Source organism: Brienomyrus brachyistius, chromosome 19, assembly GCF_023856365.1.
Source record: "Brienomyrus brachyistius isolate T26 chromosome 19, BBRACH_0.4, whole genome shotgun sequence".
In the NCBI taxonomy this organism is placed as follows: domain Eukaryota; kingdom Metazoa; phylum Chordata; class Actinopteri; order Osteoglossiformes; family Mormyridae; genus Brienomyrus; species Brienomyrus brachyistius.
Window position 1 is genome coordinate 87,031 of NC_064551.1, and position 16,024 is coordinate 103,054.

Here is a 16,024-nt window from a genome sequence, read left to right on the forward strand (position 1 = left end):
ATAAAAAATAACAATAAACAGCTCATGAAGGGGACAGTATACAATAATCGTCTCCATAGAAACATTTCAAAGCCAAACAAGTGTATTTCATTTTAGCTTGTAATGGTATGTTATACTCTATAATGTATAACTCTATAATGTTCTACAGACCTAGACCTAAATTCATTCAGTAAGGCACATTCATATAATGACTCATTGGAGCTCATCGGAACTTGAGGATAGTGAGAATTTTTCTTTGTCAAAACCCATTGGACACTGGAAATGTAACTTTCTTCATGTAAACAGTGATCGGTAAATGGAGAACTAAACTTGAAAATTCATGAACTTCATAATCACAACCTGAACATCGCAAACCCATAAATTAGGATTTGTAATTGTAAAATGAGAATTGTACCTGTGTGACAGGTATACATCTGCAGCTCTGGGTATGGATTTGCATTTCATAAAATTACAAGATATATTTCATATTTAAGTACGATTACGTTAGACGTAAATTGATCTCCATACTCATTCAGATTTAAAATTTAATTTTCTCTTGCTTTGTAAATGTGATTCTGAAGTATGTCACATTAGTGATAATACAGTGGTACTGGTCCAAGAAGCACAGAACTGGCCATTCCTGTATTATGACTGAGGCTTTGTTTCCAGCCTTGCGATTGCTTCACGCCTCCCAGTAAATGCATTTATACACACCCAGTTACGATCTACAGCTTTAATATACTTACTTTATTGCTAGCAAACAAGTGATACTGATGTCCTGGGTGTGGTGTCACAAGTTCCCACATGCGGCTGAAGCAAAAGTGGCCCTAAGGGGGGAGGACCCTGACAGCAAGTGGTAATATGCATGAGGTACAGTTTTCTCAAATGCTCAAACGTTGTTGGTTATGCAACTGTAAATTCACCCAAATTCATATTATGTGTGGATAGACTACAAGATCCGTTGTCTTGTAAGCAGGTGTCTCAGGGGGTGATATGAAAGAACTAGATGTAGAACAAGTATTAATTATGAAGGGTGCCAGGCAGGCCTGTAAAATGTGCTGCCAATGGATGCTGGACAGAGCTATGTGACACAAGGGGCAGGAGGGGAAGAACTGGGACTTTATTGGGGAGCAGGAGTACAGGTAGGCTTATCAAAATCAGTGAGGGAAAAGAAGAAGAAAGTGGCAGTGATGCCTGAAAAAGGGCTTTGGGTAATGCAGAGACTAAAGCTGTGTTTGGGATCTAGCTTCAGGTTCTGGGTGTGTTTACATAAGAGAAAATAAACTCAGCTCTATATAAAGATTGCAAACAAGGAACTGGTGGCCTGAACAAGTGCACTTGTCTTCTGACTTTGCCCCCCACACACACACACACATCCACACCTTCCCCTCCCTGTCTCACAAGGCTGAAACGTGGCTGAGCCATGGTTTTGTCTTCAAAGGAGAAGTAAAGCTGAGGTTCTGCTCTCATTTCCAGATATCTGGAGTCTATTACCATCGTCAGTTAGTGTGTAGTATGTCCTTTACTGCCCCTTATTCTACTTTCTGTCGTGTTGCAAAGGGAAAGGCATGAAAAGTACTCATTCTTTTCTGCATGTTCCTTGGCGATACCCATCAATCTATTTCCAGTTAGGGTTGTGTTCCCTTTCCTCAGCAGAGTTAGCCTCTGTGCCTATCATCAGAAAGCCACTGGCTTGAGCCCTATCTGTGGCAGAATCATCACATGTCAATCAACCCTTGAACAAGTCCCCTAACCCCAGGTCCCTTGCTTTGGCCCCCAAACTTGCTCTCACCTATATGGAGAGCAAAATGATACAAAAAGAATTTCCACATGGGGATCAATTAATTATCAGTACTATACCTTATACACGTGGAAGGAGAATGGGCAGGGCTGGTACTCAAAGCTGGGAGGTGTAAGAGAGAGCTGCTGCCTGCTGAACCAGCAAGCCTAGTCATCTTCCAACATGTTCATTTATGAGCCTGGATACATTTCATAAAAGAAGTCAATATTCAAATTTAAACGCCATGCCCATTATTCATCACGCAATAAATGAAAATCTGTTCTTTTATTCTTTAATTCAAATTTTACATATAACATTTTATGAAGGTATGTCCATTTAATCCTTCGCTATAGTGTGAACTATAAAATGTTTTCATTCTTAATACATTTTCATCATTTCTATTGTTATGTTGAAATATCTCCCATTTATTTGATTCATTTCATTGAGACAGTTTATGTTGTTGTTTATATTGGTTTAGTTGTAAATATTATAATATATTATATTAAATCCTAGCAGGAATTTCTCATAGATGTGCAGGAGCTTTGGGCTTAGACTAACACACAGTGAAGGACATTGCAGCATAGTTGTTTAATACTTTAAGTTAATGCTGTTTATTAAAACAGACTTTGTAAAATACGTGCATACAGTAAGACAGAGTTTGTCCCCTGCATATAACAGAAAATACATGTATGTAATGCTTTGCAAATACTTCAGATAACAACAATAATATGTGACAATAAACACAACGGTTATGTGTTTGCAGGGATCTGTGAACAGTTTTTGGCTTTTAGCTTGGTGTCACTTCCCAGCAGACACTGGCAATGAGACAGCAGCTCATCAAACAGAAAAGGAGCCAGAAAGCGAGAGAGTGAGAGAGAATCAGAAACTCATTACTCATTAGGAACATGTCCAAGTGTTACTCAGCACACTGACACACGCTCACACAGAGCAGAAGCGCTGAGAGGATCGGTCCTGTGCTCCCCTGCAATGGCGCAAGGTTCAGACAGTAACGACACATGTTACACCGGCTCGCCTTCTCCTGACGTCCAGCAGGTAGGAGCCCCCCCACCTTTGGCGTTTCCTCTCTGTCAGTAGGCTGTCAGATCACATGGGTTCTCCTCTGGCTTGCTGTTAGGGTTGAGTCTCTGTCCTGCGGTGTGGGGCGTCTTGTCTTTGTATGCAAGATAGGCAATTGCTTGGCTGAGTTACCACTTCCATGTGCGGTGCACCGGTGTGAATATGCCGCCCCCCCCCCCCCCCCCCCCCCGGCGACACTCATGTGATGCTCCTTTAAGGGCTGTGGGAGGAGGATAGTGCAGAAGGACTGCCAGTATGGGGGGTTGGGCCGGTGGAGGGAATGGATCTATATGCCAGGCTGATAACTTAAGCAAGACACTCTTTGTCCACCCGTAATTTACCTGGGATTATCACAAGAGCAATGGAGAAAACTCCTTTGCTTCTGTAGCAGGGAAGCTGCAGCTACATTCTGACTGTGTTAGATATGCTCTTTGGGGCTGATGCTGTAGTCACTGAAACAGAAAATGGCCAAAGTGAGGAGGCCTTGCATGCTTGTAAATGTGCACAGTGACTCCGTAGCTGGAACTTGCTGCTGTTGCCAGGAGCTGGAGAAAACCACATCCTTCCTAAAAAGTTGGTGTGGTCTATTTCTGCCACTGCTTTCTAGAAATAGCCTTTGGAGGTGGTATCGTGTGTTGGTCTTTCCTCCAGCCTGTAAAAAAAAAGTATATAAATTGAATTGAATAATACAGTATGGCTCTCTTTAGGTTATTTTGCCTTTATTTAACCTATAACTGTGTCTGGTTTAATCAACTGACAGATGTGTGCAGTTACAATGTATTTTACAGACCTTCAAGTTTTTGAAGTAAGCACCTAATGGCAATGTTAACGAATTCATGAATACACTATAGGTATAAAAGTATTGCCGCACCTGGCCATTACACCTACAGGAACTTTTATAACATCCCATTCTGAATCCATAGGCATCATTATGGAGTTTGGGAAGGCTTTTCGCAGGTTTTTGGAGTGTCTGTGGGACTTTTTGCCCATTCATCCATAAGAGCATTTATGAGGTCAGGCACTGATGTTGGACTTGAAGGCCTGGCCCTCAATCTCCATTCTGGTTCATCCCAAAGGTGTTTGATGGGGTTGAGGTCAGGGCTTTCACACCAAACTCACCCAACCATGTATTTATGGATCTTGCTTTGTGCACTGTAGCACAGTCATGCTGGAACAGAAAAGGGCCTTTCACAAACTGTTCCCACAAAATTGGAAGCATAGAATTGTCCAAAATGGCTTGGTATGCTGAAGCATTAAGAGTTCTCTTCACTGGAAATAAAGGCTCTAGCCCAACCCCTTAAAAACACCCCCACACCATTATCCCTCCTCCACCAAACTTTACAGTTGGCACAATGCAGTGAGGCAGGTAACGTTCTCCTGGCATCTGCCAAACCCAGATTTGTCCATCAGTCTGAAAAGCGTAATTCTTCACTTCACGGACCATGGTTCCACTGCTCCGGAGTCCAGTACCGGCTTTATATCACTCCATTCCATGCTTGGCATTGTGATTGGTGAAGTGAGGCTTGCATGCAGCTGTTTGGCCATGGAAGCTCATTCCATGAAACTCCCAGCTCAGAATTTTTGTGCCTGGGCTAATGCCAGAAGAAGTTTGGAAATCTGCAGTTATTGAGTCAAGATAGGGTTGGTGACGTTTATGCACTATATGCCTCACTGTATGTCACTGTACCTTGTCTGACGCTCTAGGGCTGGGTCCCAGTTGTTTGTAAATGCTTCCACTTTGCAATAATACAACTTACATTTTACTGTGCAAAATCTAATAGGAAAGAAATTTTACAAACAGGAAAGATGCCATCCTATGACAGCTCCACACTTGAATTCATCGAGCAGTTCAGAACGACCCAATCTTTCACAAATGTTTGTAAACCTGACTGCATGGCTGGGTGCTTGATTTTAAACACCTGTGGCAGTGGGTCTGAATGAAACACCTACATTCAATGATTAACAGGTGTGTCCCAATATTTTTGTCCATATATTGTATGTCATCTTTAGCTTAACAATCTGACATTTTAATGAATACCTTTCATTTTTTTTTTAGACACTATCGGTTGTGGAAGCATCAACTGACTTTTGTTTCACTGCCCAGGACTCCATGGACAATGTGAAGAAGGTCATGAGGAGGGAGAAGAACCGGATAGCAGCGCAGAAGAGCAGGATGCGGCAGACCCAGAAGGCCGACAGCCTGCACCTGGTGAGCTGAGCAGGCCTTTACATGGGTACCCCTCCTGGCTGCCGGCGCCAGGCAAGGCCACAGGATTCCCTGTTTTTGGCCTGGCTGTCATCTCGCCCAGTCGTGGGTGTGGCACATGGGGGGGATTTTCTGGCTTCGGTTGTAGAAAAGTTCCTGTCAGTCACCTGCTTTCAATCAAATTGAGATGGTTTTTGAGCACATAGGATTAACGTTAGTGAAAAACATCTTCTATTGTATTATATTTCTGGAAAATGTCTCAAGGCCAAGAGACATGCTGTGATCCAGTGCCTTGTTCACGTGTTAATGCATGGGCTCCATCTGCACTGCATGCTTCGCTGTGTTTCGCGCCTGACCCAAGTGAAAGGTCAGCTGTGTCAAACCGAAAAAGGCAGAGCCACTCATTTTAAGCATGGTGTCTGCCTGGCGTTGGCAGAAAGTGGGGTTGGTCACACCCTCCCTATTCCTGTCCAACATTTGTGGTTTTGGTGACTGATCTTGAATAATGGACAGCGGTCCTTTAATGTAACACAATGAGTTCCCAGGACAATGGCGAGAAGATGGGAGCTGCGATAGAAAGACAGGTTTGTGAGCAGCACAAAGATAGCGATGGCTGATGACCAGACATAACTACTGTATCTGAATGCCAAGAATAAATTTACCATAGGTCACCATCCTTGTGACTATTTGCGGGTACCATCGTACCTGCGATGAAAACAAAACTGATGAACAACTTGAAAACATTGTTTTCTAATGGTTAGGGTCACTTATTCTACAGGAGTGGGAATCTTACCTGCTGAGGGACAGTTATTGGCTCTGTTTGGTCCTGAAGTAACACACTGGGAAAATATTCAAATTTTACTGCATTTCTACAGATGCATAATCAATTTAGTCACATGAGTGTTTCAGTAATTACATTGACAAATAACAGTAATATGACAACTATACTATTATTAGCAATTAATTTTCCTGAATGAGTACATGTAACTACTACTATTACTAAGTACACGCAACTACTACTACTACTACTAATAATAATAATAATAATAATAATATCAGCTTTTAGTGTACTGTAATCACCTATTTGACATTCATCAACCTGTAATCAACAACAGCACATCTTCCATCAGGGACTTCCCCCATGGAAGGCTGGCAAAATGTCAGCAGATGTCTTTCACTGAAGATTCCACTCCTCGTGTTACTAATTTAATGTTGCTGAACGACTGGAAAACAACCTACACAGTCTGTTAGAACAGCTCTTGACATAAAGCAGCAGGGTTTCCTGTTTCCGTTTATCTGCATAACCAGATCGGTTATTTAAAGAGGGGGTGTCCTCTAAGTGCTTTTTATTATTTTTGTTCCAATTGAAGCATCTTTATCAGTTTAGTTTGTGCCTCTGCACTCAGAGACCTTGGAGAGGCATGGATGGCCTGGGGGGAGGGGGGGCAGCATTGTTGGGGCCCTTGAGCAAGCAAATTATAAATTATATGCTTGGGGAAGATTACACAATTAGCGGAAACCCCCCAGCCTGCAAATTTTATCTTGGTGGGCCTTCTTTTTTGTACAAAAACTATTAGAATAGAGGCTATTATTACCACACTAGCTTGTTACTGGAACGTTTAGCAATGATTACAGTGTCTCCGTTAGAATATGTTCCTACCAGCTTTACAATTGTCCAGTGTTTACCTGTTCTGCTTAGACTTAGCTTAGATGGACAGGCATTCTTCAGATGTTCTCAAATTTTGTGAAAGGGGTTTAAGTGCAGTCTGGTACTCAGCTACAGTCATTGCATAGTTATTGCCAGGGTTGCCCTGGGACATGCCCTAGGATCCTAACAAGCTCAATCATCCCTGTAAAATGATACTACCTCCATAACAGCAAGATGAATGTTACCAGGCTGACTCTGGTTGGGTTTGTAGAAACATAATGCTTTGCATTTAGGCCACATGCTTCTGTTTTGTACCACTGGATCATAAGATGATTCGGCACATTTTTTGAGTCTCCAGCTTGACTGTTTCCTAGGTTCTGAAAAGTTTCCTTCTGGGGTGACATGTGGAATCCTGATGTTATTGTTGACCGTGTCATTGTCTGTGCTCCAACAAAAACTTCAGAGAATTAACATTAAATGCATCATTAAATTCCTGCGAATTTATCACTTATGTTATGTTTCCCAGCATTGTGTAGCTAAGCGATTATGGTGGTTCCAGAGTATAGTGGACATGTCAACCCCAAGATTATTTGGTATAGCTTAGGACAGTAAGCTGCACTGTCTGGGAGACTGTGGGGGTAGTAAACTGCATTGTCCGGGAGACTGTGGGGGTAGTAAACTACAGTGTCTGGGAGACTGTGGGGGTAGTAAACTACAGTGTCTGGGAGACTGTGGGGGTAGTAAACTACAGTGTCTGGGAGACTGTGGGGTTAGTAAACTGCATTGTCTGGGAGACTGTGGGGGTAGTAAACTGTATTGTCTGGGAGACTGTGGGGGTAGTAAACTGCAGTGTCTGGGAGACTGTGGGGGTAGTAAACTACAGTGTCTGGGAGACTGTGGGGGTAGTAAACTACAGTGTCTGGGAGACTGTGGGGTTAGTAAACTGCATTGTCTGGGAGACTGTGGGGGTAGTAAACTGTATTGTCTGGGAGACTGTGGGGGTAGTAAACTGCAGTGTCTGGGAGACTGTGGGGGTAGTAAACTACAGTGTCTGGGAGACTGTGGGGGTAGTAAACTGTATTGTCTGGGAGACTGTGGGGTTAGTAAACTGCAGTGTCTGCGAGACTGTGGGGGTAGCAAAATACAGTGTCTGGGAGACTGTGGGGGTAGTAAACTACAGTGTCTGGGAGACTGTGGGGGTAGTAAACTGCAGTGTCTGGGAGACTGTGGGGGTAGTAAACTACAGTGTCTGGGAGACTGTGGGGGTAGTAAACTGCATTGTCTGGGAGACTGTGGGGGTAGTAAACTGCATTGTCTGGGAGACTGTGGGGGTAGTAAACTGCATTGTCTGGGAGACTGTGGGGGTAGTAAACTGCAGTGTCTGGGAGACTGTGGGGGTAGTAAACTGCAGTGTCTGGGAGACTGTGGGTGTAGTAAACTGCATTGTCTGGGAGACTGTGGGGGTAGTAAACTGTATTGTCTGGGAGACTGTGGGGGTAGTAAACTACAGTGTCTGGGAGACTGTGGGGATAGTAAACTGCATTGTCTGGGAGACTGTGGGGGTAGTAAACTGCAGTGTCTGGGACACGGTGGGGGTAGTAAACTGCATTGTCTGGGAGACTGTGGGGGTAGTAAACTGCATTGTCTGGGAGACTGTGGGGGTAGTAAACTGCATTGTCTGGGAGACTGTGGGGTAATAAACTGCATTGTCTGGGAGACTGTGGGGTTAGTAAACTGCAGTGTCTGGGAGACTGTGGGGTTAGTAAACTGCATTGTCTGGGAGACTGTGGGGTAATAAACTGTATTGTCTGGGAGACTGTGGGGGTAGTAAACTGCAGTGTCTGGGAGACTGTGGGGGCAGGAAGCTTCATTGTCCTGAGGGTCTGCCCCAGCCAGAGAGGTTGCGTGGTGCTCAGAGCCAGTGTTAGCGTGGTGCCACTGGTGCAGATCTAAACCCATCTCAGATTGTGGTTCTCATTGAACCGACACAGTCATGAATCTTGGCAAAAATGCTTATTAAATACTTGGACTGAACTGAGCACATGAGCACTGTTCTCTTGATTTTATTTGTTTGAATAAATTCTCTTTGCACTGCACCTGTACTGATCTGTAGGTAACACCAGTAACAAGGTAAATGGTTACTGATGGCCTTTTATGATATGGACTTCAGTGTTTGTTGTGGTGTAACACAAACACGGCTGATCATTGCAGGTGAATTGAGATGTAACACAAACACGGCTGATCATTGCAGGTGAATTGAGATGTAACACAAACACGGCTGATCATTGCAGGTGAATTGAGATGTAACACAAACATGGCTGATCATTGCAGGTGAATTGAGATGTAACACAAACATGACTGATCATTGCAGGTGAATTGAGATGTAACACAAACATGGCTGATCATTGCAGGTCTGTTGTGGTGTAATACAAATATGGCTGGTCATTGCAGGTGAATTCAGATATAACACAAATGTGGCTGATCACTGCAGGTGTGTTGTTTTAGGAAAGTGAGAAGTTGGAGAGGGAAAATGCTTCACTGAGACGGGAGGTGAAGCAGTTGACAGAAGAGGCCAAATACCTGAGTGCTGTGCTGAGCCGCCATGAGCCTCTGTGCTGCACTGTGGATCGGCATTCCTCCACCAACCAGTGCTCCCCACCCTTCAGGGCATTCCAGCAGGCCCATGTGACCTCACTGCGCTACCACCTCTGACCACCAAGGGGAGACATTTTTACCACACTGTCTCCTGGAAGCAACATTTACAATCTGCTGGTACAGATGACCCACCACAAGGCTGAGCTTAAATTAACCAAAGCAGAGTTCAATGTAAAATGACATTTTTGGATTTACACAGAATTATCTGTTTAGGACCATTATATATATATATTTTTTTTTGTGATTTGTAAATGATGGTTTCAAGAGTGAAAATGAAATTAATGTAATTTAATGTCTTCTTAGTACTTATCTTGTGCCCTTATTACCTTTTCTAGCTTTTACTTGTTTCTCTTCTTTACTGCTGAGTCTAAGAGCTCCCGACAAAAAATCCTACGTACCTATACTGTGTGTGTTTGTACAAATGGCTAATAAATGTCTTGAATCTCGAAATTAAGCATAAAATGTTGATACTGACAGCAACTATAAACTTGGTAGTAATGACTCAAAAAAGGAGAGACAATGAAAAGGACTGCCATTCTGCTGTATATCTCTCTTGGAGTCTGTGGATGGTAAGAGTACTACTGTATTGTGAAAATCTATCTTCAACTTCTAAATAACTTTACAGGTATGCTGTCTTTATGCTTTGGCAGCTGATGACACGGAACATTTTAGTGTGTATATATACATTTTATTGTGTGTATATGCATGTTAGTGTGTATATATACATTTTATTGTGTGTATATGCATGTTAGTGTGTATATATACATTTTATTGTGTGTATATGCATGTTAGTGTGTATATATATTGAACTTCCTCTGCCAGACCCTGGAGGAAAGACCCCCCCCCCCTTTGACTGTGGTTCCTTCCAAGGTTTCCTCCCACTAGGAAGTTTTCCTTGCCATTTTTCACCTCTGGCTTGCTGTCTGTGAGCTTTGGGCAGGGATAATTGAAAGTGCCTTGAGACAATGCAATTTTGTGAAGTTGCGATATGTGAATTGTATTTAATGGAACTGAATTGAAATGAATTGGATTGGACTGGACTGGACTGGATTGAATTAAATTGAATTGAATTGACATTGCCTCTGCACATGCCCAGAGTTGGGGAACCAGAGTACCCAGCAGAAACCCATATGACCTGGGGGGACATGTAAGCTTCACATACATAGCAAAGCCCCAGGACTGGTCTGTGGCTACAGTGGGGGAGACTTGGGACAGTTTATGAATCAAAGCTGTTACATATTTACTCATTAATCTGCATATGATAAGTGCGACATGCTTAATAACTGACAGACTGTTGCGAGGAGCCTTAGCTAGCAGAAGTGTAGACCAGGGATGTATAGCCAGGTTGATGTGTTAAAAGTCTGTTCAACAACTGACCACATTCACCAATGGTCCCTGGTCTCCCCAATTAACTACTTGTTCTGCTGTCTACATATTAAAAATCTAACGGTGATATTTTTGGTTCAATCATTTCACAGGAACTCAAGCTTAAAGTAAATAGAATTGCTTTGGTAACTGTTTCAGTCATTGAAACCATATAATGTGACTAATCAAAGTTTCTGCAGGAACCATGAGTACACAGATGATGGTGAAGAAACTACATTATTCAACCGCTAGATGGCATGTTGTGTGTATTTAGCTTTTGCTTGAAACAGCAACTTGAGTAAATTAATTTCTCATATACAGAATCAACCAAAAAATTTGAGTACATCTGCTTGAATCCATAATTACTAATGGTGTAAACATATACTTATCTCTTAACAGGAATGTATGTTGGTGTTATGGTCTAATGAGTGTGTTTGTAAGATGCAGAGAGGGTGATTTCTGCTTCGGTGCCATCCTCTGTTAGACATTGAGGAGGTAGAGCCATGCAATGGGGCTGCATTGCTGATAACAGAGTCGCTCAACTAAAAAAAATCAAAGGCATGCCGATCCACAAGGATAGTCATGGAATTTTTATAGGATTATTATTATTAAGTCCTTCAATATTTCAACACAAATAAATTCATTGTGTCAGTGAAGCAGGTTTCAAGGCAAATTATGGCTATTTTGAGCAATCCAAGATTTAGACATTTTTCAATTTGTTTGAACACTGTTTTTAGACTATTTTTTGTTTTTTGTATTGTGATGTATTCTTTATTTTGAAGTATTTACAGAAAAAAATGTGTTACGTGAAGCATGAACAAATAGGTGTTTTTCATCTGTGTTGACTACACTATAGATGGCTGTTGTATTTTTCAACAGCAATTCCTCAAGTTTGTATTTTTGATGACTTGAACAGCAATACATTTGTCAACATCAATCAATCAGCTTGTTCATGAAATATTCTTAATAATCCATAATCAGAATAGTGAATTTCAAGGTTTTATTTAAAAGTCTGAAAGGTGCTTCAATTTGAATTGATAACAGACATTTAACATGTACTGTGTTAACAACTGTATTTAAGAACCATTATAGAACCTGCTTTATAGTCAGTTTAGTAAAATGGCCTTAAATTTAACAGGGAGCACATTTTAAAAGTTCCAGTGAGATAAGTAAAATTATATTTTGTGCATTTTACCATTTGTTAGGTTCTAATTCAAAATTCACTTAGTTTTAAGTTTGTTACATCGTTTTATATGTACCATTTTATTTTATTCAAATGTGCAATGTATTTATTTTCTGTCCCCAAGTGATGTATTTTGGATTTGTGAAACGTAAAATGTGTGGAAATGATAAACAAAAATGCAAAATTTAGAAATGCATGCGACAGGGGCGGCATGGTGGTGCAGTGGTTAGCACCGGGTTCGAGTCTCCGCTTGGGTTACATGTGTGTGGAGTTTTCATGGTCTCCCCATGTTGTCGTGGGGTGTTCCGGTTTCCCCCCACAGTCCAAAATCTGCTAATTGGAGTTTCTAAATTGCCCGTAGGTGTATGATAATCTACTTGCATATTATCCAAAGTGATTAAATAATAGGCCATTTTACACCATTAAATATCACAACCATCTAGGACTGAATTACCGGTCGGTGTATTACGTTCTATGACCGCCAGTGCACACTCGACGTTCTGATTGGACCTTCTTGAGTGCTGTCTGACGGTGATTGGTGGGTGGAGTCGGAGTTCGGAGACCACGTGAACACTGGAGCCCCGTCACTGCTCCGGGCATCGAGCTGAATTTGAAGCGGACGTGGGAGGGAGTGTTTTTGTTTTCTTTCGTTAAAATGCATTAGTTATAACTTTCATTCTGAAATGTCCTTAACTTTTAAAGCAATGCTGTGTCTAGGGGTGATATGTGATCGCATAATAAATTGTTGCTGATTCAGCCGATTAGTTCCTTGACTTCCTGAGGAAGTTTGACTAATTGTTGTAAATCATTGATCTAGTTTCTTACATTTTTAAGTTATGTATGTGTTACTGTATACCAGAAAACAGTTCTTTGTAGGTAGCGTGTTTGGGACTCTTTGGGAAATGCAGTGCTTTCTAAATTAACACGTGTTGACCGTTTTCGGGAGGTAAACCTTACCGTGGCTGTTTCGCCAGTGTGTGCCAAAATAACCGTTCGCCACGAAGAAAAGGTGTCTTGACTTTAACTTTAAAACCAAAGCTTAATACGAAATATTCTTTATTTTTACTTTCATGTTTCGGACATTAATTGTTTAACTAACATGATAACTCCATAGGTTACTTTTAATTGCTTTCTGTTCAAAACTAATAGAATTAAAATGCAGGAGAAATCGGAAGGTGCTGATTTTGAAGTAAAAGGTGAAGCAAATTTTTCGGTCTTACAAAAACCAACAACATCTGACGGACATGGATTTTATGAGCGCTCGGATGGAAACGGCACTGATAAACCAGCCCCTCGTTTGTACAAACGCCGATGGCTTATAGTGTTGCTTTTCAGCTCTTATTCGCTCTGTAATGCCTTTCAGTGGATCCAGTACGGAATCATCAGTAATATCTTCATGAAGTTCTACAAAGTTGACTCTTTCACTGTCGATTGGATGTCAATGGTGTACATGATGACTTACATCCCTTTTATATTTCCCGTAACGTGGCTTTTGGACAAGAAAGGTTTGAGGGTCATCGCACTTGCAGGTACCGCCGCAAACTGTATGGGGACCTGGATTAAAGTGGCCAGCGTGAGACCGGACCTGTTCTGGGTTAGTGTCCTTGGACAGTTCTCCTGCTCACTGGCCCAGGTCTTCATCCTCGGAATGCCGTCCCGGATCGCCTCGGTTTGGTTCGGCTCGGAGGAGGTGTCCACAGCCTGTTCAATCGGAGTCTTTGGAAACCAGGTGATGATCAGACCTGCCTTTCATTATCACCTCCCTAAATCGTCACATGACAAACAACACAAGTATACATTTTGAAACAAATATTTACGTTAATTTTCGTGGTTTAATTGCAGGTGATGCCTTGTTAAGTTTTGGGCTGTGTGTATAGGTTAAGCTGGAATATACCTTTCTGATTTACTTGAAGATGATACACAAGTTGAGTCAAAATTGATTTTCATAGTGTGACCGATTAAATTTTTACTGTATAGAGGCAGTAGCAGTATTAAATTTATCAGTATTGCCCATGGAGTATATGCATGTTGCTGTGGAACTTAAGAATTGATGCTACTGGCCAACTGGGCTAACTACATAAAGAATGTATTTGAAAAGGTGACAGTTTTTTTTGTTTAAATTAGCCATTGGGATTGTGTTCAGCTTTTTGTACTTGTCCTTAGGTTAAGTGGATTCACACTTCTAAGGTGATCCCTGGGAAACACAAGATCCTCCTTATTATTGTATGGCAATGCACTGTATTGTTCCTTGGCAGTGTACACTGAAAACACAGTGAATATTTGTAGATGTCATGGTTTAGCCTATTTATACCAACTTGGCTACCTGAATTCTTCAGTTCCACAACCTCACTGTACGTTGGCCTTTATCATCCTGCAGGCTGGGATTAAAACCAGCATTAATGTAGAGGTAGCTGGTATGTTTTTAAATGTGTATGTGTGAAATGTCAGACTTTTTCTGCAGGGTATAAATATTGTTGTGGCCGGGCCGGGCTGAGGGGAGGTTGGGAGCGATGCCCCCTACTTGTGTCTTATCAGTTGGTGCTGGTTTGTAGGAAGTTCATTCTGTGTGTGAGGGAGAGAGAGAGGGCGATTCTGCCTGTTTCGCAGGTGTTTTTGTTAGACGACAAACCACGTGTGTACATCCTGTTTGTCGACTCCTTCTGCTAAGGCACCTAGTAAATATCCTATTTCTTCCTCTCGAGGAGGAGGCTATAGAAGATGAACCCGTTTGCAGTATTTCTCAGCCTGATTTCTCAGTCTGATTTCAAATGGAACAACAGCCCTTTTGCTACTGGGGTCTGAGTCTGTATCCAGTTGGTGTGGTTCCTTAACCGAGCTTTCATCTGCTTCATGTGTGGCACAGTGTACAATATCTCTGTCAGACACAGCACACCAACATCATACTGAAGCGGTTGTTACAGTATGTGAATCAAACCAACTGGGTCTTCAGTATGTTTGCTGCAGTCCTTATCGGTTTCCCTTGTGAGCTGAGGTACCTGCCCAGGTCCAGGCCTGAGACCTACTGGCCACGTGAGTCTGACCGTGTTGCCATAGTAACTAGCTGCTGGTGTGTCTCACCCTGGTAGCTCCTGTTTTCAGTTCTTTTCTAAAATTCAGCTTTTAATTTTGTCTGTTTTTTTGCAAGAATATATGTATGTATGTTTGTAGCTATTTACCTCACTCGTACGTTACTTTGGATAAAGCTTCTGGTAAAGTATTATGTATGTTTATATATGTATATAAATATATATGGCTTCAAACATTTTTTTGTTGTTGATTGGTTATGCAGATAGCCTGCTGCTGAAACAATATAACAGCTTGTAAAAAGTTACAAACTCAGAAAATGATAAAGTTGAAAAAAAGCTTAATTGTGATCTGGTTGGAAGAACCGATACAGCAAAAAAAAATCTGAATGGCATGACAAGAAAATAAAAGTATTTCTTTGTAAATATAGCAATATGATTTTGTGGTAAAAAAATATATTAGGGTATTTATAAAGCAAAAAGGAGTTTATACATTTCTCACAAATCCATTTAGGAGAGAATGAAAATGATTACAGTCGTCATGCAACACTCATGCAAAAGCAGCAGAGGTAAAAACTGATTTTTAAACATTTAATAAATACTCTATAAAAGGAATAATTAAAATTGCAAGGATAGCTAAGGTTTTTTTATGACAGAGTAGTAATGTTTCGGGGAAACCTAAACTCCCTGCGCTGTAATGTCCATACACAACTGAAAGTAAGAAAAGGCTGATCTTAATCCATCTATCCATCCAGGCCCATGTAAGAATTGTCATGTGCATAAAATGGGATGTTGCTATTCACCATGGCTGACCATGAGCAACCACAAGCCTTGCAGTGTAGAGAATGTTCTGACCCAGTCCTCTGGCCATAATGATTTGACCCTTTTCAGACTCCCTCAGGTATCGACCCCTGACCAATTTCTTCTGCATTCAACATGGTGACTATGAGTACCAAATGTTAGCTTATGGTCTAATATGTCCCAGACCCAAATTTTGTGAAGGTATCTCTGTGTATGTGTTACTCAGAAATGCTGGCCTGTTACTTGAGGGTATGTTCTTGCTCACAGCAGATTCTTTGCCTGAGGGTTAAGAAATCTCTTACAAATA

The 16,024-nt window shown here is 41.6% G+C and overlaps 1 protein-coding gene across 4 annotated transcripts in view; it reads left to right on the top strand.

The window, feature by feature from the left end:
* LOC125714407 (feline leukemia virus subgroup C receptor-related protein 2-like) overlaps nucleotides 1-16,024 on the top strand; it is a 34,973-nt gene that overhangs the window by 5,968 nt on the left and 12,981 nt on the right. For 2 of the 4 annotated variants that reach the window (XM_048984966.1, XM_048984967.1), the window contains exon 1: nucleotides 9,404-13,622. In XM_048984966.1, coding sequence (XP_048840923.1) covers nucleotides 13,050-13,622 — 573 coding nt within the window. In that variant the 5' untranslated portion in view covers nucleotides 9,404-13,049. Of the gene's footprint in view, nucleotides 1-2,647; nucleotides 2,813-4,940; nucleotides 5,046-9,403; nucleotides 13,623-16,024 lie in introns of those variants that run through there. The other 2 variants (XM_048984968.1, XM_048984969.1) reach the window with 2 other exon arrangements.